This window comes from Coffea arabica, chromosome 8c, assembly GCF_036785885.1.
Source record: "Coffea arabica cultivar ET-39 chromosome 8c, Coffea Arabica ET-39 HiFi, whole genome shotgun sequence".
Lineage (NCBI taxonomy): Eukaryota > Viridiplantae > Streptophyta > Magnoliopsida > Gentianales > Rubiaceae > Coffea > Coffea arabica.
The window spans coordinates 38594174-38618835 of NC_092325.1; the positions used below are offsets into that span (position 1 = coordinate 38594174).

The 24662-nt window shown below is 36.4% G+C and overlaps 4 protein-coding genes across 4 annotated transcripts in view; 3 read left to right on the forward strand and 1 right to left on the reverse strand.

The window, feature by feature from the left end:
* The first annotated feature begins 899 nt into the window (after window positions 1–899).
* Window positions 900–3589, forward strand: LOC113705521 (tRNA-splicing endonuclease subunit Sen2-1-like). Its single transcript, XM_027227398.2, has 2 exons — window positions 900–1166; window positions 2148–3589. The coding sequence occupies exon 2, from the start codon at window positions 2171–2173 to the stop codon at window positions 2897–2899; it is 729 nt and encodes a 242-aa protein (XP_027083199.1). The 5' UTR covers window positions 900–1166; window positions 2148–2170; the 3' UTR covers window positions 2900–3589.
* A 3007-nt stretch (window positions 3590–6596) lies between these two features.
* LOC113703152 (BURP domain-containing protein 6-like) overlaps window positions 6597–24662 on the forward strand; it is a 95974-nt gene continuing 77908 nt past the window's right edge. The window contains exon 1 of the mRNA XM_072063702.1: window positions 6597–6630. Within this exon, the coding sequence (XP_071919803.1) occupies window positions 6597–6630 (34 nt within the window). The remainder of the gene's footprint in view (window positions 6631–24662) is intronic.
* On the forward strand, window positions 7841–9153 carry LOC140013718 (BURP domain-containing protein 6-like). The gene has a single exon (XM_072063703.1). The coding sequence runs from the start codon at window positions 7856–7858 to the stop codon at window positions 8870–8872; it is 1017 nt and encodes a 338-aa protein (XP_071919804.1). The 5' UTR covers window positions 7841–7855; the 3' UTR covers window positions 8873–9153.
* On the reverse strand, window positions 20757–23034 carry LOC113706388 (BURP domain protein RD22-like). The gene is made up of 3 exons (XM_027228293.2): window positions 22874–23034; window positions 22634–22733; window positions 20757–21798 (listed from the first exon to the last, which is right to left on the reverse strand). The coding sequence occupies exons 1-3, from the start codon at window positions 22913–22915 to the stop codon at window positions 21014–21016; spliced, it is 927 nt and encodes a 308-aa protein (XP_027084094.1). The 5' UTR covers window positions 22916–23034; the 3' UTR covers window positions 20757–21013.

A 24662-nucleotide genomic window follows, 5' to 3' on the forward strand; every position in this document is an offset into this window, starting at 1 on the left:
ACCTTTATTAGAACGCCAACTCAGCGTGAATGAAGGGCAAACAACATGAGGCCTAGCTCCAAGCTGCCTCGCTTCAATGCCCAAGTAATTGGGCCGCCGGATATCATGTGTCGGGCCCAAGTTACTTCAATTCAGCTGCCGTGCGTGAAGCTTTGCTTATATATAATGTAACAATAGAGCAAATGGCAAAAATAGTCTCTTTTTTTTTTTTTTTTTTTTTTGTGGTAAGTGGAAAGTTTTGAACCAAAACCTTCTACTTAGGTAAAGATAGTTAGTAAAATATTAAACATTAATTGTTTTGGTTATTAAACTTTTATTTAAATAAAATGGTTATTCATCTATATAAAATGTACTCCTACACTTTTTGTATAGGATTAGAGCAAATGATAAAAAGAATCCTCATTATATGGTCTTAGAATAAATGCCAAAAATAGTTATTAAACTATTTAATATTTCTTTATCTTGATTATTAAACTTTTTACCTATGGTCATTCATCTAATTAAAGTGTACTCCTACTTATTGAAGGCCAATAAATATAAATTTTTATTAGATGAGTGATAAAAAGTTTGTTTTTTTTTTTTTATTGATTGAGCAAAGATGCACTTTTAATAAGTTGAGCGATCACATTAGCTAAATAAAAAGTTTAGTAAATAAAACATAAAGTTCAATAAATGGGTACGAATTTATAAATTACCATAGATGACTTTAGATAAGTTACACAATAATTAATATGGAGAGGTACTTTTGTCTGAAAATTTAATAACGGGACAAAATGTTTATTTAATGAGTTTGGGGAGCAAAACATAATTAAAGGTAAAGTTCAGGGGGTATGGTGCATTTAGCCCTTGTACTAATCCAATGAAATGGGTAAGTTGGTACGATTACACAAAGTAAAAACTCTTTCCGTCCGAAAGCATAAAAACCATCTGTGGATTCTCTCGACGACAATTGCTCTCTAACCATTTCTCCGTCGTTGCGACCTCCGGCGACACTATTCTGCTGCACCGGCAGGGTATTGTCACCATCATCTTGTTAGTGCTTTGGGATTATTATGGATTCTTGAGAGAGGGGACATTGTTTTGCTATGATAATACTGTGCCTAGTCCTTGCTGGAAGCTGAACTTTCTGAAAGATCATCATTGTTTCGGAAGTTGCAGTAATTCAGGTCCGAACTGGTGACTTGTTTATGTAGTTATCGATTAACTTGTCTATTAAGTGTTGTGAAATGTGCAGTCTAATAATGGGTGCTATCTGTTTGTTGTTTTGCCTGAAGAAACTTTTGAAATCTGATGCCCCATTTGCTTGATGAAAATTTTCATTCTGGGAGTTTTTAGCCTGTAGTTCTATATGTTGTTGTTTATTGGCGTATTGAGGTTGAAGAAATTTAAATTGGAAGGACATTATTCTGTTGTTCTCTGTCTCGGCTTTCATATGAAAAACCCTTAAGTGCAACCAAAGTTGCTGTGCCACTAGGGATGAAATGATATGAACGTGCGTGTGAATGTGTCTATATAAAAATTTTTGCTTCGCTTTAGTGCAGATTTTGAGCGCAACTTTGTCCTGCTCAATGCTGTTATTTTCATTGTTGTTCTATTGCGTCCATATAATAAATGTGGTTTTTGCAAACTCTTCAATTTTCTTATGTTTCTTTATGTTTTCACTATTTTAGATTTAGGGGAAAAATAACTACAGTATCAAATTGGGCCCAGCACGAACTTTAGTTTTTAAGATTTTCTGAGTTTTGTTCAAAAATTTTGTTTCCCGAAAAGGATGTGGCACCCCGGGGGGGGGGGGGTTTGATCTATTTATGGTTTATTCCGCATAGTCACCACCCGAAGATTTAGGTAAGTTAATGCTTTTGTTTATCATTTTTCTTGAATTAATTCATGGCAATGTTTTTCTCCTCCTTTTTTTTTTGGGGGTACTAAAAGCAGTGGATCTTTAAGGATATATATATTTTTGGGTGGAGTATTTGTTTGTTTTTAGTTCAGTTTATATTGTAATAATATGGGTTATTTTGTCATATTGGTAATTTCAAGTTTAAGGTCGCCTCATCATCTTTAACACTAGATGATCATTTAGTTTAAGTAGCAGTTTGGTGCAGACTTGTTGAAGTTACTACTAACAGCTTTCATGACTTCTAAAGGTGTTCTCCTGCTGAAGGATGTGATGGGGCCAAGATGGAAAGGAAAGGGAGCAGAAGCAAAAGCACTTGCTGATCCCATTTCCACTATAGTTTCCCAGCTTCAATCTTCTCTAGTTCAGTCAAGCTCTCAAGGTTTATTGATGAATTCCAGCGTACTCTTTGAAGCAGATGCCAAACAAACTGATCTACTTAATCGAGCTTGTTTTGGCCGCCCGGTAGTCACAGCTAAGAAGGATAAGCAGTGGTTCCAATTAGGTCTGGAGGAAGCTTTTTACCTCTTCTATGTCCTAAAATGCATCAAAATCGTCAACGAAAATAATTGTGAAATTGATAGTGAAGAGTTGTGGATGTACATGACGTCCAAAAAGGAAAATTTTCCGAATTTATTCAAAGCTTATTCTCATCTTCGGATGAAGAATTGGGTGGTTAGATCAGGATCACAGTATGGTGTGGACTTTGTCGCGTACCGGCATCATCCATCTTTGGTGCATTCGGAGTATGCTGTGATTGTTTTGTCTGATAATAATGGTGAAACAAATGGGCGTTTGATGGTTTGGTCTGATTATCATTGCACACTTAGACTTTGTGGCAGTGTTGCAAAGACATTGTTGCTTCTTAATATTGATAAATGTGGAGAGAATGCAACATTGCCATCATGTTTAGAAAGTTACATTGTTGAAGAAAGGACAATCACTAGGTGGAGTCCACAACAATGCCGTGAGAACCAAACAATTGCAACTGGGGAATCTTGACACCAAGAATTTGCGACAGCAGTTGTCAACAAGGATTAATGACATATCAGACCATGGAATATTTTGATGATTTTTAATGCAGGCTTTGATGGTTTTAGAAGGGATTGTCCCTTCTGTACAATTTAGAAAGATTCAAGTTCCTCATCTTGCTTACTGGATTTTGGTGTTGGAAATGTAAGAACTGCAAAGAAGTTCACAGAAATTTATTGTGTATGTCAAGTGATAGAAGAAGTGGAACTGGGAAAACAGGCTTGGTAGAAGCTGTATGAGATGGATATGGGACAACTGGCACCAGTGTGGTTGAGGTTAGCAGTGAAACTTCCAGCGTTGTGTTTTCAGCGTTAGAGCGCTGAGAAGAACAATCACAAGATGAATCCAGATCTTGCTGTGAGAATTGGATGGGATGATGATTACACAACCAAGGCATATACTTGAGTTTGCCTATGTTCTAGTAATTTTGAGAGGTTTCTGTAGAATGCAGAAGGTGCCGGCCTGATCAGGTGTAACGTGTTTTAAATTACATTTCGTAGTTCCTATTGATTGTTTAAGCTCGAAATGTAATTGATATCAAACGTTGAGTGTTCCTGTTACTCATCAGCTTCGATTGAACATTGTGTATCTATCATTTCCTTTGGCCCTCTGCCGCCCCATCAGTCTAATGAATATCTCATTTATTCTCTTCTGCTGCTATATGCCAAGTGCAGAAATGTCTGCAGGATATACTTTGTCGAAAAGAATTAGATCTTAAAATACAGAAGTAATATATAATCGAGGGCTTTATACTGAGGATAATTTTATTATTTTTTTTGCGCACAAACCAAAAGATGAACTAATTCATACATCAAAACTGAACTCGATGGAGCATAAGCTACCAATCATACATTTTTACCAAATCCGCTGGAGACGGATTACTGTTATTGGCAAAATGGATGGTGTCTTCAGTCACTGACCAACAGCAAATGTTTCCTTGCCATTTGCCTCCGCAAGCTTCAGCCAAGTGAGAATTGAATACATCGAAAGTTATGACTTTCGTATTCCACCAAAAATGACACAGATATCTAGGTGTCTCCCACACAATAAAGAGATGCCAACTGAAAATTTCTTTTGGTTGAAGTGTACGAGAACCAACATCGGAGTCTAAAGATTGGCAGTGGATCTTCAAGGGAGGAGAATTGATTGGAAAATTATTCACTATGTAAAAAACGCCATACCCCTAAAAAATAGCAAGAACCTGTGTACCCTGAATCAGGAAAAGAGAGGAAAGAAGCAAGGAGAAAAGAATTTTGATAGTACGGTTGCTCATATTGTCAATTTGAGTTTAGTTCACTGAGTTGCAAGATATTTAGCATTAGCCCATGTTCTTTATATAAGTTAGTTACCATAAAAGAAATATAAGTAATTTGGCGACATGTATGAGAAACGGATACTTAGCTGTAAAAGTTCCCTAAATTGGGCAAATCATTTATTGCTGTATCTGGCTAGAACATAATCTGGAAAACTTTTAATGGTTGGGGTCAATTAGAAATTGGCAAAACGTGTTAAGTACTGTGCTATAACGTGGGAATGGCAACGCGGCAGAGATGCCCAGTATTGCCCCCGCACCGCTTCCCCTGCGGGGTTGATACAAGTTTTTCCTGTAATTGTATATTGTAGCTAAATTTTAGTCAAGAATCATGTACTTAAAATACCAACACATCACGAAGTTATTATTCACTATAATTTCACAATTGAAATTCATAAAAATAATTAAACAAAAATACAATTGAATACAATCCAACATGATGAGACAAATACAACTAAAATAGTCAAACTTTTACTTTTGAAACAAATACAATCACCAAGTCATTATTGTGTTTTTTTTAAAAAAAAATGTTATTATGTTAAGTGTAATTAGAAATTTAGTATAAATGTATTAGTAAATTTATTAGCATGACTAATTAATAATTTCTATTAGTATACATGTATAATTATTAATATAATTGATAATATTAATTATATTATATAACTAATGTAATTACATAATACTTACAATATCATTATCATAAGTTATAACTAATTAAAATAAATAACATATATATATTTTAACGAGTGGCGGGGTAGGGGAATGCTCTGCCGCCCCCCACCTTATTTTTTAACTGGGGCTCTCGCGGGGCACTCGTTCCAACTGTCATCCCTTCTATAACGTAAAAAAATATTTTTGAATGCTGATTATTCACTAAAGGGTCATGCTCCTAGTTTTTATTTAGAAAAATGATGAATTTGACTAATAATAATATACTTGGTGGTTTTTTTGTACACCTTCGCTCTATTTCCCTCTACTTGACATGAAGTTCTACGCTACCTTTTGATTACCGTATCCATGAGTTTGTTCGATAAGAATCAGGACATAAAAAACTATCCTCCTTTCTTCCAAATTAATTTCCATGCAACAAGCGAGACTTAAAACTAGTTTTTCCTAACAAATCTAAGCACCTAACATTATCTCCTAAGCTAGCCTGAATTGAGCGTAATCATGACACATGTAAAAGTGTGGTACATATTATATTACATTTTTTTTTCTAAGAGATAGAAAAACATACACTCAATTAGATTAGAAACACTCAGGAACAACCCAATTAAGAGTAATCTAAGAGGATTCACAAGAAATCGACGTCCAGCAATTGGTGGGTATATACTATACATGGATGCTGCAAAGTTGGCTACTGTTCTTTTAGATAAGGCAAATAATTAAGCAAAATATGGAAGCTCTCATGCATCTCGTGCGGCCGATTTTCCAATGATGTTTACTCTTATTTGCGCATGGGCGGAACTAGTGGGGACCAAGGCGGGCGGTCGGATGCACAGTGCGGGGAGATGGGAATTTCCATTAAAATTCTCTCTTCGCCCGCCTTCCTCCTTCTCCCTTCTCCCTCTAAATTTTGAGAAAATTGAATTGCCCTCCTCCACCTAATTTTTGCTTTATGAAAAATTAAAACTTTCATTCTTTAGATTTGTTTGACCTCGCTGCTTTATCACTTTAATCTGTAAGGTTCATCTTGTTATAGTTGCATTAGCACTTCAAATTGATTTGTTAAAACAAACTCAGACCTCTCATTTACATTCCTTCTCCTTATACTACCTAATTCGTCCCTTCTCCCTCCCCACTTTAAAAGTAAATTTTGTACACACTTTTCAATTAATTATTTCATTTTTTATCTATCCAATTTCAATTTTAAATACCTGGTCACGCATACATATAATTTTTTATCTGAAGGTGAGTGGAGAACCACAATTGACATTCTTAATACATATATCTATGTATATGTGTATATGTATGTGTGTGTATAAAATCTTTTATTTGTGAAGTTGAGACTACTAATTAAGTTTGAGATTAGAGGATACTCAAATTGTAGCTTTTTGCTCTCCACTTTCTAAGGATGTATAGTTGTACTAATAAATAACTAATGCATATTTTGTGTTCAGTAATCAATATGCTGCTTGCCGACTGTGTTTCATACTGTTGAGACAGAAATTCGATTAAACATTTTTATACTTTGAGTTGGAATCATATATGAAGTGTTCGGGGGATCAAGGGCGGCTGAACGTACAGCTGGTCCCTGTATTGGCTGCGGCCATGGACATACTATGCTAATAATTGATTGGTACAGTCAATGTGTTGCTCAATTATTCAGTCTCCAGAATGTCCAAACTTTCCCCTATGCCCAAAGCTGTTAGAGAACTCGTACACAATGGTTTGTCTGAGAAGCAAACCTTCCCTATATTTCTTACTTATTCTGCTTCTATTGCTTGAGTTGATTTTTTCTTTTTCAAAGAATCTTATATACTATGGAAAAATCTTTACTGTTGGTTAATCATGTATGAGTAGTTTTTCTTTTTTTGAGAGAATTGGTGCGTTTTATATTAACAAAATATAAGAATTTACACTCTTAACAGTTAACTTTCTCGTTTTCCTTTACAATTGTAAGACTAAATAATAGCTTTGTCTACCCTATTGAGATAACCGGTCATAAAGTTAGCAGCTTGATACGATACACAAAATATGGAGTCACCTACCTAAAGCATGATATTATGTCCTTTATATCAGATATGCAACTAGAGCACTCCGACGGTGGAATATGTACAAGCTATGTTTTCAGAACCGGACCGGATAGTGACTCGGCCGAGGTCAGGGGTCAGGAGTCAATGGATTCGATCGGGGGTCGATAGGGGTCGAACCGGATGACGTCATAAATAAAAATTATTTAAAAATTAAAATATTATATATATAATATCTAATAATATATTGATATTAATAAAGGTATATTCATATATATTTGATGTTTCAAATATATTTAACAAGAAAATACAAAGAAATTAGAACAATCAAGTAGCAATTTATATTATTTAATAAATATTAACAAGTTTAGAATTAAAATTATGAATTTAATTGAAAAATAACATCAAATTTTAGGACAATATTTATAAAGTATCAAATATTTGAGGTATATCAATAAGTTTTAACAATTTAGGGGGTCAAAACATAATATAAAAAAGTTTGAATTTTTTTTAAAAAAAATTACTGTTGAACCGAAAAAACTGATTTTTTCCCGATCAAACCCGATTTTTGACCGGTTTTGACCGGATTTTAAATTTCCGGTTTTTTAATATGACTCGGACCGGCTACTTGGCCGGTTCCCGGTTCGACCGGTTCGACCCGCCGGTCCGGTCCGAGTTTTAAAACAGAGTGTACAAGTGATTGTATGCGCTATATCCAATCCACCATAATGGCCCACTTATTTTATTTTCATTTTTCGTAATTCACCAAAAATTAATTAAACTTTTACATTGCCTGAAAAGAACTAAAAGAGCCAACACTTATATGGCTTGCAGTAGTAGGTTATGTATATAGTAATTAATCTAGCATGCCTTTTGTTTTAACAATGGAATTATTTCATTGATGAGCAGGTACTGTCTTGAATGAAAAAAACAGTACCTGACTTTCATTCCTTAAAACTTTATATTTGTGACCCTGTTAAAAAGGTGTTTTCTCTTGCCATTGCATTAACTACAGGGAAAACCTCTGGAAGTGGCAGTTTCAGCAAACTGCCAGACGCAGGGTTTCAAATATATAATAGAAAATCACAAGTGAACGGCCATGGTAGCAGCTTCAGCAAACTACCAGACTCAGGGTTTCAAATATATAATAGAAAATCACAAGTGAACGGCCATGGTAGCAGCTTCAGCAAACTACCAGATTCAAAATTTCAAATATATAATACGAAATCTCAGGTGAATAGCCATGGTACAAATCCAACTAAAGATCAACTCTACAATGACAAAAACATTACAATTTTCTTCCTTGGAAAGGATTTGCACCGCGGCTCAAGCATGAATCTGGAGTTTGTTGAGTCGCTAAAGATTACTACACTATTCCTGCCAAGACAAGTTGCTGATTCCATTCCCTTTTCCTCCAAATCTGTTCCTGAGATATTGAACAAATTCTCACTGAAGCCACAATCAGAAGAAGCCGAAACTATTAAGAAAACAATTGCAGAGTGCGAGATGCCTGGAACAAAAGGGGAAGACAAGTACTGTGCGACTTCACTCGAGTCAATGATTGATTTCACTACTTCCAAGCTGGGGAAAGATGTTCGAGCAGTTTCAACTGAAGCAGAAAAAATAGATACCAAAATCCGAAAATATACTACTAAGGATGTTGCCAAGTTGAACACGGCTGCTAAAGTCGTTTCTTGCCATAAGGAAAAGTATCCGTACGCAGTATTTTACTGCCACACATCGCAGAGTAATGCATATATGACCAATTTGGCTGCTGCTGAAGATGAAGCTAAAGCTAAAGCTGTGGCTGTTTGCCACAAGGATACATCACAATGGGACCCAGAGCATTTGGCCTTTCAGTTGCTAAAGGTGAAGCCAGGAACTGCTCCAATCTGCCATTTCCTTCCTGAGGATCACATCATTTGGGTTCCAAAGTAATAAATATTCTGCAACAATATTGCCGGCATCCCCTGTCCGGGAGTGTATCAATATTTGTCAATTTAACATGGCATTTATATTTGCTGCAGTGTGGGAGTTCCAATCACATGCTCCTTTTTTTGTTTTTTTGGTTGTTTCAGTCGCATGTTCTTCCCATGATTAAATGAAACCTTGTTTAGTTTCGTCTCTAATGGTTGTACTATGTCGATGTAATATCACCCAGATGGAATGGTGTCTGGGTAAGTATTATTAATGGTTCAATTGTCTGTGGGCTGTTTTTCAATGTGTTTGTGGGTTGTTTCTAGATGTGCTACTTTAGTTTTAGACTGTTTAAGTTAAAATTGTTTTTCTAAAACACCTCAAAAATAGAATTGTCTACCGGTATGCTCGAATTGGGCATGGGGCCTCACAAATTCCATTTTAAACCAGTTTGCCTTTAGAGTATGAACAAATTGGAAAAGAGTGTGAAACAAATTTAAAATGACCATTTTTTAAGGTCAAATATACTCTCATGTCTTCTTAATTTTCGGTGTTTATATACTCTTCTTAATGGAGCGTGCAAAGTATCACAAGACAAGGCGATGAGGGACAAACTTCTGAGCATGTCCGGCGCCAAACTTCGGGGAACTCAACTTGCAAGGGTGATTGGTGCCATGACCAGCGCTGGTCATCATCGGCAACTTTATTTTTATTTTTCTTTTCTTTTCCTTTTTTATTATTTTTTTCCCAAACGATAGAAACTTTCATTACTTCATCAAAGGATTACAAGTCTGGAGCAAAGGCTCCTACATCATTTTTGGCTATACTACTCAGCCAATTTGGAAATGAATCAACCCAAGTTATCTCAGAAACTAAGTTTAAGGCAAATTTTCCCAACTAATGTGACACAGAATTCCCTTCCCTCTTAATAAAAGAGAAAAGACAGGAACTAAAACCTTTGCTAAGTACCTCTATGTCAAAGAGGACAGCTCCTGCTAAATGATCATTCAGGTTCCCCTCCCTGATCTGATCAATAATTCCCTTGCAATCAGATTGGATGATAATGTTCATCCAGCCATTTCTCTTGGCAAAAATCAGAGCTTTCTGAATTGCCATAGCCTCTTCAACAGCAGGAATTCCCTTTCTATCTTCACTACCAGCCCAAGCACCTCTTAACTTTCCTTTACTGCATCTAGCCACAACTCCCCATCCTACCTTAGCTTCATTCTTTCTAATTGCTGCATCAGTATTTATACATAAAAAACTTCCTGATGGTGGCTGCCAGCTAAACATCCTGTCTTCTGTTCCCCTCCCAACTGCTTCCTCATCTCTTATTGCCAAGTTAGCTACCTGGAACTCTAACCATTCTTGAACCGCCTTATTTGCTGTTACGCCTGGACATCTACCCTCTCTATTAAACTGTATATGATTCCTAGATTTCCAAATCTGCCACAATACATTAATAGTCAGCTCAATATGCTCCCTACCTTCCTTCCTAGCCTTTGCCTCCATCAGACCACTCCACCACAGCCAAAAGTTATGCCTGTAGTCCCTCAATCCATCCCAGTTAATTGGGGCAGCTTTTTATATCAGCTCAGCATGCTTACAGAAAAAGAACATATGCTCCATAGTTTCTATCCCTTCTCCACAAATACAACACCTATCATTACCTTGTCCAATTCTCCTCCTAATTGTTTCATTAACTGGCAATATACACTGAAAACATTTCCAAATAAAATGTTTGAGCTTATGCTCAATGTTCAGACCCCAAGAAACTTCCACACCCCCGAATTTGTTCGTTCCTGCTGTTGCTTCCCTGCTGTAGGCTGTCTTTTCTACCCTTGTCCTCTATCTCTTTTGCCACCACATATCCAGACTTCACAGTGTACTCACCTGATTTAGACAGTATCCAAACCAGTCTATCCTTACCGCCAAAAGCACTTATTGGAACATTAAGTATCCTTTGGCAGTCCTCTTCCTCAAACAGGTTCCTCAGTAAGTCCTCATTCCACCTTTCCTTAGAAATCAGCTCATGAACTTTCTGTATCCTACAATGCTGAGGCTTTTTTGTCTTATTTTTCCATCTTCACGTCAAGCAACCACCTGTCCTTCCATATCCTAATCTGCTGACCATTTCCCACTCTTTTCCGTACCCTTGCTGCTAACACCTCCCTTAAGCTCAGGATACTTTTCCATATCCAGGAATCCCCTGCATGACTTCTCATGTTCCAAATGGAAGCTCCTCTAAAGTACCTCCCCCTAACAGTCTTGCTGACTAATAGGTCTGGCCTTGTCAAAACTCTCCAGAGCTGCTTAGCAAGCATAGCAGTATTAAATTGTTGGAGATCTCTAAAACCCAACCCCCCTTTCCCTTTCACCTCAGACAATCTCCTCCATTCCATCCAATGGATTTTCCTGTTTTTCTCCCTATTACCCCACCAAAATCTGGCCATTTCCTTACAAATATCCCTACATTATCCTTTTGGCAGTTTGTAGCAGCTTATAGCATATGTAGGAAGAGCTAGTATCACAGATTTTAGAAGCACCTCCTTACCAGCATTACTCAGCAGCTTCTCCTTCCATCCCCCCAACCTGTTGCTGACCCTCTCCCTGATGTAGTTAAAGACTTGCCTCTTTGGTCTTCCAATAACCATTGGTAAGCCTAGATACTTGCTTTGCTTAGCCTCCTTCATACCTCTCAAGATATTTAGAATTTCACCCTTTACTGAATTCCCAGTATTCTTGCTAAAGAACACTAAGGACTTTTCAGCATTTATGGCCTGTCCTGAGGCTTCTCTATACAACTTCAACAAATTCATCACATGAGCAGCCTCCTCCTTATTAGCTCTGCAGAACACCAAAGTATCATCTGCAAAAAAGAGATGAGACAAAGTTGGACTCTGCTTAGCAATCTTAAGTCCAGAAATGTCATGGTTAGTCATGGCTTTCTTAAATAAACTTGACAGATCCTCAGAGACTAGTAAAAAAATGTAAGGAGACAGTAGGTCTCCTTGCCTAATGCCTCTTGTAGGTGTAACCAAACCTCTTTTTTTCCCCATTCAAATTAAAAGAGTACACCACAGAAGACATGCACTTCGAAATCTAGTTCCTCCACTTTTGACAAAAACCCATTTTTTCCATTACTTTTTGCACAAAACTCCACTCCACTCGATCATAGACTTTGGCCATATCAAGCTTCAAAGCCATGAAAGCGTTTGATCCACATCTTCTATTATTCAAACAATGAATGAATTCATGTGCAATAACAACATTATCAATGATTTGTCTACCTGGAATAAAAGCTGACTGGTTTTGGCTAACATAGTGTTTTAGGAAAGGCTTAAGTCTATTGACCAAGATTTTAGAGATTATCCTATAGACTACATTACACAAGCTAATGGCTCTAAATTGAGAACCAAAAACTGGAGACTCAATTTTAGGAATGAGAGTGATAATAGTTTCATTGATAGCCTTCAGTAAATGCCCAGAATGAAAGAAACTAGAAATGGCACTTACTAAATCATTTTTGAGTACACTCCAATACTGCTGGAAGAAAGCAGGAGTCATGCCATGAGGTCCAGGAGCTTTGTTGGATTGCAAAGAAAAAACAACTTTTCTGACTTCCATTTCTGATACAGGTCTAACCAGCATAGCATTCATTTGGTCTGTGATCACCCGAGGGATCCCACTCAATACTGGTTCAACCTGCTGGGGATTACTGGAAGTAAACAGATCCTGAAAGTATCCATTGATTTCTTCCTCAATATCTGGCTCAGAATCACACCAATATCCATCTCCTCTTTGCAAACCTGATATATTATTCCTTCTCCTCCTCTCAGTAACACTAGCATGAAAAAATTTTGTATTCTTATCACCATCCTTCAACCATTTGACTTTAGCTTTCTACTGCTAGAACACCTCCTCTCTCCTATAGGCCTCTTCCAGTTTCTTAAGCTCTCTCACCCTCCCAGTCTTATTGGCTTGACCATTTTCATTAGCCTCTATGATCTTCTGTTTCAGCTCTACAATCTTTTTTTTTTTTTTTTTTTGCATTTTTACCCTTTTGTTTATTCTAGTTCAGAAGAGCAACTCTGCAATTCCTAATTTTTTGATGCAGTTTAAAAAATCTAGATCCCTCCTGCTGTTTCTCCCATTCCTTAGACACAATCTCTCCCACTTCCTTATTATTGATCCAATTTCTATCAAAATAGAACCTCCTTTTCCATTTCCTACCCTTTGGTTCAGTGTCTAGTAGCAACATAACATGATCAAAAGCATTATTTTGTATATGTAAGCACTTAGCCTTCTCATGCTCACTTCTCCACTGTTTACTGCATAGAATTCTATCCAAACATTCCTTAACTTCCCTCCCTTCCTCCCAATTATTGACCATGTCCATGGAATCCCTTCAAAACCAATGTCAACCAGCTGATTAGTGTTTACAAAATGCCTAAAAATCTAAAAACTACTATCAGGCCTCTTACTACCCCCCACTTCTCATCATTAGATAGAATATCATTCATGTCCCCTGCTAACACCCATTTTTGACCCACCCACTCATCCTATCTTCTATGATCTTCCACTGTTTCTCTCTGATCAGATCCACACTACTAGCATACAAACAAATCAGCCACCACCTATCTCTAGCACCAGTCCTTTCTAGCAAAACTTCAATGGTAAAGTCAGTACAAAGAAACTGACAGATCTTCAAATCATTTCTCCACATCACAGCCATCCCACTAGCTATACCAATTGGATCCACCAAAACCATACTATCACATCTTAACTTTAGTCTCACCTTATTCATAACTTCTTTTTTATTTTTTGTTTCTGATAAGAAAATCAACTCAGGAGAGTGGAGTTTGACACTCTCCTCTGTTTGGGGAACTGTCAAGGGGCTTCCAATACCTCGACAGGTCCACAACAGAGCTCTCATTGAGACTTGAGAGCTCCATTAAGGTAGGACTCCACCACCTCAGATGCTAGCTCCACCCCATCCATACTACACCCAGTCTTGCCTCTTTTCTGGCTGTCCCCTTGTTCACTAATATTTTCCTTATCCACACTCTCACTCAGCTTCCTTTTACCCCTTTTATTAGCTATGACCATACTCCCATTCTTGTTCGCCAGAGGGATTCTTCTACTTACCTCACGAATTAACCTCTTCCACCCTCTATTCCCCTTATACTTCACCCTTTTTAACTCTATACTACCATTCAGCTCCTATTGTACTATCACAGGATCACTCCCTTTATCTCCTACATTCCTTCCCTTAGTATCAGGATCAATTCCATCAATCCACATAGAATCAAAAAGTTCCTGATCCTTCAACCCCTCATCGGGCCATCCTCCTGTATTTTTTCCTCAGTTGTGAAGATCAATCCCCTTGTGGTTTTACTCTTTCCCTTAACAGCATCTCCCTTCTTCTTATGATCAGGCTGCACACTTTCTTCCTTTATGACTTCCAACACTACTCCCTGGTCCCTACTCTTTTTAGTGTCTTTTATTATTGCCCCTAGATCCCTCTCCTTTCCCTCACTCCCTTCTACTACTGTATCAACATGTACCTCCACTAGCTTCCAGGGCAGACATAGTTGTTCCTGCCCCCCGTCCCCCCTCCTTAGCCAACTGTGGCCCTTCACCAACCTTATTCTTCTCCCTACTCAAAGTATTCTATTTCCTAATAGGACTCCTCGCATTACTTGCTCTAAGCCAGGCTCCATACTAATTTGCCTTATCCATATTCACTCCTTTTTCCCTGCAACTCCTCTCATTATGCCCCATGACCCCACAGCAGTAGCAGAAGCCATCTAGTACTACACCTCAACTTAACAGTGGTTCCTCTCAGCATTGGCTTAGTTAAATCCATCTCAACTAGAATTTTTAAATGTTTCCCATCCTTTCCACCACCATGAGGAATAATCACCTCCTTAACAGAGCTGAAAACTCCCCCAATTTTCCTACCAATGTCCTTGGTAATCCAGTGAATAGGTAAATTCCACAGCTGGACCCAAATCCAAGTCCTATTAAAAGCCTCAAGGTTCAGTTCTACCCCCTCCTCCCACGGTAACACTACCAAAGGCAAATTGTCATAAACCCAAGGCCTACCCCTCAGCACCCTATCCATTTCTTGTTTATTACTGAAGCTAAACTGAAACATATTAACCCCTATCTCAACAACTCTTAGATTTCTGGCAAACAACCACATATTATTTGTAAAGCTCTTTATACCAGTAATGTTTGCAGTCTTCTCCCCCACCACCCTACCAATAATGCTCAATTAACAATCAACTACTCCTTGAGCCAGATCATTACTATCTAACTCTACACCCTCCGCCTCCTTCTCCGTCAAAGCAAATTTCCTCAAAATTTCATCCAGATCCTCAGTCATCCTGAATCAATACCAGTAAATCCCCAACTAAACAGACCAAGTGAACACTACTCGTATCCTGACCAAACAGAAATAGAGGCTACGAAAAGCAAAAGAAGCAACAAAGATGATAGGTCATAATTTGTTGTTAAATTTATAATTATTCTCCCCCTGATTTTAGCCAAATATTATTTTAATCGTCAGATTCTACTTATATTTGGTATTTTGTGCTTATTTCAGGAGAAAGAATGAAAAGTGCTTAAAATCAAATTTCAGAGAACTTCTTGATGAGTAGGTATGCCCACGCCTAACTCCAGCCTTCTTGGCCGGACCTTCGGGATTATGTGCACGTGGAAAGCTTCGTAGAATGAGTGGAATAGCTGGCTTCAAACTAGGAAATCACAAGACTCGTGGGCCGCAGAGATGTAGAGGATAAAAACTCTCATCCTACAAAGCTTCAAGGACTTGGAAGCTTACCTTTCTTTTCGGCGGCCAATAGAAACAAAGCCAGAATCACGTATGAATTAGACTAGCTTGAGTTTCCTTTTTCTAGCGGTCATACGTCTTCTTTTTCGGGGGACAATTCCTATCTTTTTATTCTGACTCCTTAGCCGGCTTTTGGGGAGAGGAAAAGAAACGATGAAAAAGCTTCGGTCAACCTTCTCTCAATTGCTTTGCACGGCTTGTTCTCCATTAATGGAGAACTAAGTTCTTATTTCTAGTCAATGGACAACTGAAGATTTGGTTCAACAATAACTGTGAGATCAAAATTATTTTAATTGTTTCCTTCATTTATTGGTATTTGTATGTTTTCCGCTTTAAATTGTTGTTATAGCTATCGTGTATGATTGAATAGATGCGCAATATTTAATTATTCACGTAGGCTATTTGCTAGTTAGGGGTAATTGAATCCGTAATTGTTCGTTATCTCTATCTCAGTAGCAACTGGCGTAATTGGGTTTATGTCAGGGAAACATACGATCTAATTAAACAAACCCTCGTAGCGTGTTTGTTAGTTAGGATTGGGCCTTTCTAATTATTAATGCAATCTACAAATTAAATCCTACGGTTGTACGTAGGGTTGTTTTCGGGTTAGAGAAATAGTTAACGGTCGTACCTTGACTATCGAGAAACTAAGGAAAGGTTGGTTGTTTATCGCGTGCATGACAACTATAACTAATCTATTAATAAATGTGGAATTATCTGTGAATCGATGATCAGTACATGAACCATTTTTGAAGTGTACCCTTGACTAGAGTTTCTCCAATAATTATTTCTTTTATTTATTTTCTGCATTTAATTTATTTAGTTAGCATTTAATCCAACAATCCCCCATACTTTGAACTCTAGAAGAAACGAATTATCCCCAGTCCCTGTGGATTCGACCCTACTCACCGCTATATACAAAATCTATATTTTTCTCGAATAGGTATTTATTATTGCACAGGCTCGACCCCTGTCAAAAGACCAGACGAAGAAACAAAAATGACAAAAACAGCCGATCAAACAGCACAACAGAAGGATTAGGAAAAACTGGAAAGACAACAAGAAGCTACTACTACTGCAAAGGAAATTGTCACCTGAAAGCAGAACTTAGATCGATGGAGAAAGAGTCTGAAAGTAGAAATTACGATCGAGCTGGAAGTTGAAAGCCAGAGAGCAAGCTCAGCAGAGCTCAAATCCAGCTTGGGAACTCAGCTCGCAGAAGCCACAACCGATGACTCAAGTAGAAAAGGGACGACAACATCATGATTATCAAATTATTCCCTCGAATTCACCATTGGAGCAACCATCAATGTGGATCAAGATGGAAGAATAGCATCAATTTGTATTGAAATGTATTTGTTTTTTGTAAATTGAACTAAGAAAGTACGGAAAATTTAAATTTGAAAAAGCAAGTTCACACACCTACAAAAGGTGAAGTTTGTTCCCTACGTAGAGAGAGAAAGTAACCACCTACAAGAGGGACTCATTCCTTTTTTTCTTTTTTTTTTTATGGAATTTCATTTTTTTTTTTCAATTTAGAACTTCTAATTTATATGTAGGGTCGTACAAGGGCTTTTTTATTCAGACTTTTATCAATTATTATGAAATTTCCTTGGTTTCTACCAATTGCTCTCAACTTCCTTCAAGTTTTAAGGTTCATATAAATTTTCGGGGTTTGACCATGAATCATTCCCTTAGTTTTTTTGAGAATTGTTCGTAAAACAATTCTTACCACTCACTTTCGCATTAGTTGGCATCAGAGTAGGATTTCGCCTATTTGTGAGTTATACCAATGTCTAGTAACAAATTCGGAGATGAATCTTTTGGCCCACAAACTGATATCCAAATTCAAAATGAGTGCTTGGATATTGAAGCATGAGAAGACCGAACAAAGGACCTAGTTGGCTCGTATGCAAGTATCCCTGGATTTAGTTATTCAATGCTTGAATCGTTTGGGTATTGTGAGACAGAACCAGCTGGGTAATTAGGACAGAAGAGTGCCACTTGACCAAACCTTTGTGATAAGTGCCTAATTTATAATATATTTGTGGCTATTTTAAGGATTTTTAATCTCTTTTTACCTGAAATCAAGAATTGAAGTTGATATTATCTTAAAAGTTGATGTTTGAGTATTGTTGATTAATGATAGAATTTTTATCCCTTTTACTTGTTTAGTCTGGTTGTTTTTATAGGGAAAAGGGAAAAAGATTCGAAAGAACTTAGTCGCCAAGTCAAGTGAAGAAATTGGAAATTGTCGTGAAACGGGGAGGAGGAACCGGCCATGGTTTACTTAGCCAGTTCCTAAGCCAGCTGCTGGGTAGAATGTATCAACTTTTACTATGAAAATTTCAACTTCATAACTGGCCTTGTAACCGACTGAGTTTCCTCCAAGTGTTAGCCAACTGAAATTTTTTACTAAGAAAATGCAACTTGCTCAACTTGTTTTTTGAAGGGTTCTCTTTTTATGCACTTCAACGATTGATAAGACGTAATTGTGGCTTGGAGGAGAGTACAATCATCATCAAGAAACACCTTTTGCAATCTCAACTTTTCTTGGTTATTTTAACTTTCTTTTTTGTATTTGATTTCATATTCAGTTATAATACAAGCATGGTCTTCTCTTTCATTTTCTTCATGTTTCGTTAAGTTAATGCTTTGAATTATGGATAAATTTTTTATATCTTGTTTGTGACGTTTCCTTGGTTACTTGATACTATTATTTTGAGTAAATTATTTAGCACTTTTGCTTTTGTAATCAATGATTAACTAGCCATTAGTTGTGATAATTTCAAGGTGTTAAATTTGCATGAGAATTGAAATTTAATACTAGTTCAAAGAAATGCTAAACTTAGGAAATACACTCACGAGAGTAGGGACACACTTTTGTGATTTTGATGGTTTGTTCCATGTAATTTCATAGAAAAAAGGAGATTGTAGTTAATTTCATAACACAAGAGTAGATATGGATTAACTATAAGTATAGTCGATTTACTACGAGAGTAGATTTCACATGTATTAGAAAATTATGCCATAACTAGTCAAGATAATAACATTTAATTAATTGATAATTTCACCTGTAAGAGAAGTAAAGAATTCTATAACCCTAAGAGCTTTCTATTGTCATTTTTGGTACTGTTATTTTATGTTTGTAGTGTAGATTTAATTTTCTTGTATTTGTGATAGTCTAAATAATAAAGAAATTTAAAAATTATTGGTAATTCACAATCTTTCCTATGAAATCGACACCTCATATCCTCTATATTCGATAAACAATCTGTATACTTATAGAAAACAAGGTGTTTAGCTTTTATTAAAATTAGTGCATGGTAGAACCTCACTAAGTTTATCACACCGTTGTCATGAAAGATTTGGTTCAATATCAATACTAAGAACAATTTTATTAGTTTAGATATTTTTACTTGTTTTTCTTGTATTTATTTTGTCAAGTTTTTTGTTTGTTGTACTTAGTGGCTTATTGAGTTTTTTATCTTGTGTTAAATGTCTTGTTTTTGTTTGTGTCTTTTAAATTATTCTTCTTGACTAATTTTGCCTTTTAGATTGCTTGAAAACACTTTTAGGTTCTAAGGAGGATAGTAAACAAACGTAGATAAAATTTTGAGAGAAAAAAGTTCAGAAATGTACTACAATTTTAAAAATTACAACTATGGATGTAATCAAAAGATATCCGAAGGTATGTCTTTTAAAGATGATTTAAGTAATTTAAAGGTTATCAAGATTAATTAAATTTTTAAAATTTTCTAAAAAATCTTTTATGTGTTTATGAATTAGACTTTTAAATTATGAATAAAATTGTAACTAATGCATGATAGTTTCTTTTCATTTCCTTTCTTAATCCATACAAAATGAATGGATTTTGGTTTTCTCTACTCTCCTTTTCTTTTGTATTAGAATTCTCTCCTTTCCTTCAATCCAAACAGAGCCTTAGGGTTTTGTCAAATTGGCTAGTATACCGTGAAGACGCAGACATTCCAAATGTCTACATCTATTGGTCCAAATCACATGTGGTCTCCAATTTGTATCTTAGGTGAGCAAAGAAGAATCTCGTCTATTTGTCCCCTCTATTATTTATGGTTTCAATTATGGCTGTACTTCGGGGAATACTGTCAGTGTTTTTTTAATTCGGAGCTGATTGAGTAGTTCAACCGGTTTGATCGAGAATGAGGTCATTATTCAATCCGAATTATTCACATAAATCGAGCAATTATTGCCCCAGTAAAAGATTCAGTTTGATGGGGAAATCAGGTTCTTCAATTTATTTTTTATTTTTTTTGGTAACCCGGAACATGCCTGACTCGAACTCTTAGGATCCGAGTCGGCACATCAAATCGGAAGAGTGCGCCACGGCCTCACGCAGCGACCCTGGGCGAGTCACAGGGGTTTAAATATAAGATAAGATTCAAACCCAGGACCTTAAGAATTCTTAAAAGCTCGCTTACCGCTGGACTACTAGCGAGGGCGTAGGTTCTTCAATTTTCTTTCATACTTCTTTGTATCTTGATAATTTATATACATATTTATAATATTATGGTAACTTCATTCACTTTCATTTTTTTTAATTACGAATTACGATACAATCAATCAAACCTCTCAAACCCAGCGGAACATTTGTCAATTATTCCTTATGCCCTGCTTTCGTATCCCCCCTTCCCCCAGATAGTTACACACTCCTTTTAATTTATCCATGCATCTTTATTTACCAAAAAAGATAAAAAGTTTTTGATAAGGAAACTCAATTTCTCAATTGATAAGCTTGAAAAGAATTTCATGGGTTCACGATCATCTTGTAGTATTCATGTCGGGAACCACTTCTGAAGGGTTTTGTTTTTGTTAGTTCGGTGGTAAGTTTCGTTAATAACAGGCAAGTCAACTTTCTGCAAAAAGATAATTTAGCACAGCCTGACTGGTACTTACATGATCTGAAAACCGGTAGGTGAGTTCAGGGTTGGTCTGGGAGAGTTGATATATTTGACGTAGATTCATCAGAAGTTTGATATGTTGATGATCGTACACAACGTAAAATAGTAGATATACAGATCAAACACATACAACTGAACCATTAAAAATACTCGATTCCCCTAGTAGTAGTACCTTTACATTTGGAGAATATTACACTGACATAATTGATAATTAATACAACCAGAAGAAACGAGACTAAACAAAGGATTTATTCCATTATGGCAAGATAATTAATAGAAGTCCCAGGCTGCAGAAGACCACACACAAAACATCAAAGCGACAAATATTGATCACTCGTGGGATATCAACAAGCTGCTGCTGCGGAATATTTAGTGCTTTGGAACCCAGACAATGTGATCCCCGGGAAGGAAATGGCAGATTGGAACAGCTCCAGGCTTCACCTTGAGCAGTTGAAAAGCCAAATGCCTGGGGTCCCATGAAGATGTGTCCTTGTGACAAACAACCACAGCCTTGACTTTTGCTCCATCAGCACCAACCAAGTTAACCATATAAGCATCGATGTTCTGGAAGCTGTGGCAGTAAAAAACCGCGTAGACATAGTTTTGCTTGTGACAAGCAACCAATTCATCATCAACGATTGCTTTATCATTGTTCAACTTGGAAACATCCACAATACCATATTTTTGGATTTTTCCTGCATTTTTTGGTGCTTCATTTGAAAATGCTAGAACATTTTTGCCCAGCTTTGAAGTAGTGAAATCGACCATCGACTCGAGAGATGTCGCACAGTACTTGTCTTCCCCTTCAATTGCAGGCTCCTCGCATTCTGCTATGGTTTTCTTGATAGCTTCGGATTGGGCTGAATGTGGGTTCACTGAGAATTTATTCAAAATTTCAGGAACAGATTTGGATGAGAAGGGAGTGGAATCAGCCACCTGGCGGGGTAGGAAGGCCGGAGTATCATTCACTGATTCAATGAACTGCATATTCACGCTTGAGCCGCGATGGAGGTCCTTTTTCAAGAAGAAAGCTGTTACTTTTTGGTGATAATGGAGTTGGTCTTCAGTAGGACTATAATGCGCAGTGAATCTATATATTCTCAACGGGATTCTGTCTGGTCTTACGCTGAAACTGGCACCTCCCGGGGGCTTTCCTGTAGTTAATTGATGAGCAACAAGATGAAATACCAAATATTTTGAGGGACCAAATTTAACATTTTTAAATAGAAAAGCTTCACAGTTTTGTGAGGTATGACTTTAAATTTATATAAAATATATCTAAATTTTTTTACAGCTTAGACCCTCTAATTGTGGCAAGTATTGGGAATGGTTGTGAGTTGTGACATCTGCTGGACCACTATATTTGTATGATCTTCTGAACTAAATGCAGTGTAGACAATCACTTGTGCATGATTATGTAAAATTCAAGATATTTTACTCATTTTGTCGGTAAAAGCTTTTACACAGTGCATGAATATGAAATAATTATAAAACATTTAGCCAAATTCTTTTTTTTTATAATTAAATATTAGATTTTTCTAACAGATACCTAATCGGCACCCCATTTATTATATATATACTACTAACAGTTGTTATACTCTTTTACATTTAAGCCCATCCCTAAACTTAACTTTATTTTTTAAAAAAAGTTAATAGATTAACTCAATCTTAATGAATGTCCACTCTCGTTGGACAAACCCTTAACTCTTTTACTCATTTCATTATTGGTCGTTGAATGGGAAAATTGAAGTATAAAGACCAGATTTATTGTGTTTGTCAGCATAATTTTGTGATTTTTTTTTTTGGTTTTCCCTTTAGTGAAACTATAAATTTGTGGTGTAAATTTTCTCAAAATTCTTTAGCTTTTGAAATTGGTTTAGTATCTATTAAAACCCTTGAAATCTTGGGGAAACAAACAGGAAATTTAGCAAGCAATAGAAGAAGCGGAATAAATAATAAAGATTGGAAAGGAGCACTTCTCGGACAAACCATTGCGTACGATATCTCTGACAGCTTTGGGCATCGGACTGGTTGGAAGCTTGGATTTCCAATAAACTTCGAGATCTGCATGCTTTGCTCCAACTCCTGTCTGGTATAAATTTCACGATACCCAAAAAGAATATATCAGCAATTAAGTTTCCAGGCTGCCCAAAATGCAAGCAAATTATCACGAAGTTAAAAATTAAGATAGCCTGTAACTTTGAAATATATATATACACACACACTCACAGAAACAAGTGTGAGAAAGTAGAGGAGCTTGAGCAAGTCCATAATACTTATGCCACAGTAGAATTCGGCTATGTAAGGCTGAGTGAAGAGATACTAAAACCAAAATGTTGATGTGAGATAGCTCAAGAACCTTGGCAGCAGTATTTATACAAGTGCAAGAGCCACAGTGGCTTGCTAAATATTTGAGAGGGGAAAAGTTTTGACATGATTAATACTGCATAGTTGAGCATTTAAGGGTCTGTTTGTTTGAATTGAAAAAATTTTTTAGAAAATGTTTCCTCAATTTGTGCTTTTTAACTCATTTAAAACCACAGAAAATGATATCTCTTGGTAAAATGTTTTGCATAAGTGTGCGTAAATAATTCCGGTTACAAGCTAAATAATTCCAGTTAAAATGTTTTGCATAAGAGTGGTTGATATGGTGACGAACTGAATTAATTATTCATCAAGACGGGTATTTTCTAGAAGGAACCGAACACATGAAAATTAGAAAGAAAAGAAGAAATTTTTTTCCAAAAGATGACTTCCAATGAAATTAGTTTCCCAGTGAAAATCATTTATATGGTGCCGAATAGATCCTTAGTCACTGTACCTTTCAATTTTCATGATATGCATCAATCACTACAAGAAAATTGGTCATCAGTGATAACTTTTCTCTGTGACGAAAAAAAGTTGTCACAAAAGTGGATCCTTTATTGATGACTTTCTAACTCGTCACAAACCTCTAATGGGAGCCAACTCATTTGTGACACTAGTAAATTCCCGCCAAGTTTTAGCAAGAGCGCGGGAGTGTTTAGAACACACAATAGTGACGACATTAAGAACATCATCACTATTGCTTGGCCTATTTACGGACGACTTTTTGTTGTCGTCACTGATCACTAAAAAAAAAAGTTATTAGTGACAACATTTTGTAGTGATGAATTGTAATTTTTGTCTTAATAATCTAAGTCTCATTACTTGTTCTTTATTATTGTACTCCTCCCCTTACCTATTTCTTTTACTCTTTTATGACAGATAAATGCTATTCATACTAGTTTTTGGAAGATATCTATGGTTATGGTTGAAGAATGTTGAAGACAAAATTGCCTTTTGCTCATGGAGTGATTCATTTAGATGTTCTTCAATTTCTTAAACTATGATTGCTTTTGTAAATGTACCTTATGTACAAGTGATATTTTGGACAAATGTTATTTTTGTAGGCATTAGTTGGGCAATGTACACTTGAATTTGGCATTTGAGAATGCTATATTATTACCATGTAATCTAATGCAAATACTTTTGGTTATCAATCGTTCATGTTTATTTGTATGGTTTGTTTAAAATCAATGATTTAGCAATGATTACAGGCCAAATTATGACTATTAAGCTATTATGAAATTATCTAATGACAAAAAAAAGTTGTCACAAAATAGAAAATAAAAACTCCTTGTCACAACAGAGACTGTCACTAAATCTAAGTTACATTTGTGACGACAATTGTTGTCAGTAAAATAGTTATATACAATGGCTTTCGGTGCTTTTTAGTGACGACCTTAAGTAGAGCATTTTTGACAAAAGGTCAATTCGTCAATAAAACACTTCCAGATTGTCGTCACTAATGACAACTATTTAGTGACGACCTCAAAAATGCTCTACTTAAAGTCGTCACTAATGAGAACTATTTAGTGACGACATTTTAGGTCGTCACTGTTTACTTTTACCGACGGGGATTTAGTGACGACTTTGTGACGATCAAAAAGTCGTCAATAAAAGGTATTTGTGACGATATTTGTATGTTCTGTGATGA

Excerpts from the sequence above, each read along its gene's own strand:
- LOC113705521 (XM_027227398.2), top strand. The coding sequence starts at position 2,171 with ATGGGGCCAAGATGGAAAGGAAAGGGAGCAGAAGCAAAAGCACTTGCT.
- LOC140013718 (XM_072063703.1), top strand. The coding sequence starts at position 7,856 with ATGAAAAAAACAGTACCTGACTTTCATTCCTTAAAACTTTATATTTGT.
- LOC113706388 (XM_027228293.2), bottom strand. The coding sequence starts at position 22,915 with ATGGACTTGCTCAAGCTCCTCTACTTTCTCACACTTGTTTCT. Across the intron at positions 22,734-22,873 it reads ACTTTCTCACACTTGTTTCT|ACAGGAGTTGGAGCAAAGCA; the intron begins GTGAGTGTGTGT and ends AATTTATACCAG. Across the intron at positions 21,799-22,633 it reads CAGAGATATCGTACGCAATG|GAAAGCCCCCGGGAGGTGCC; the intron begins GTTTGTCCGAGA and ends AATTAACTACAG.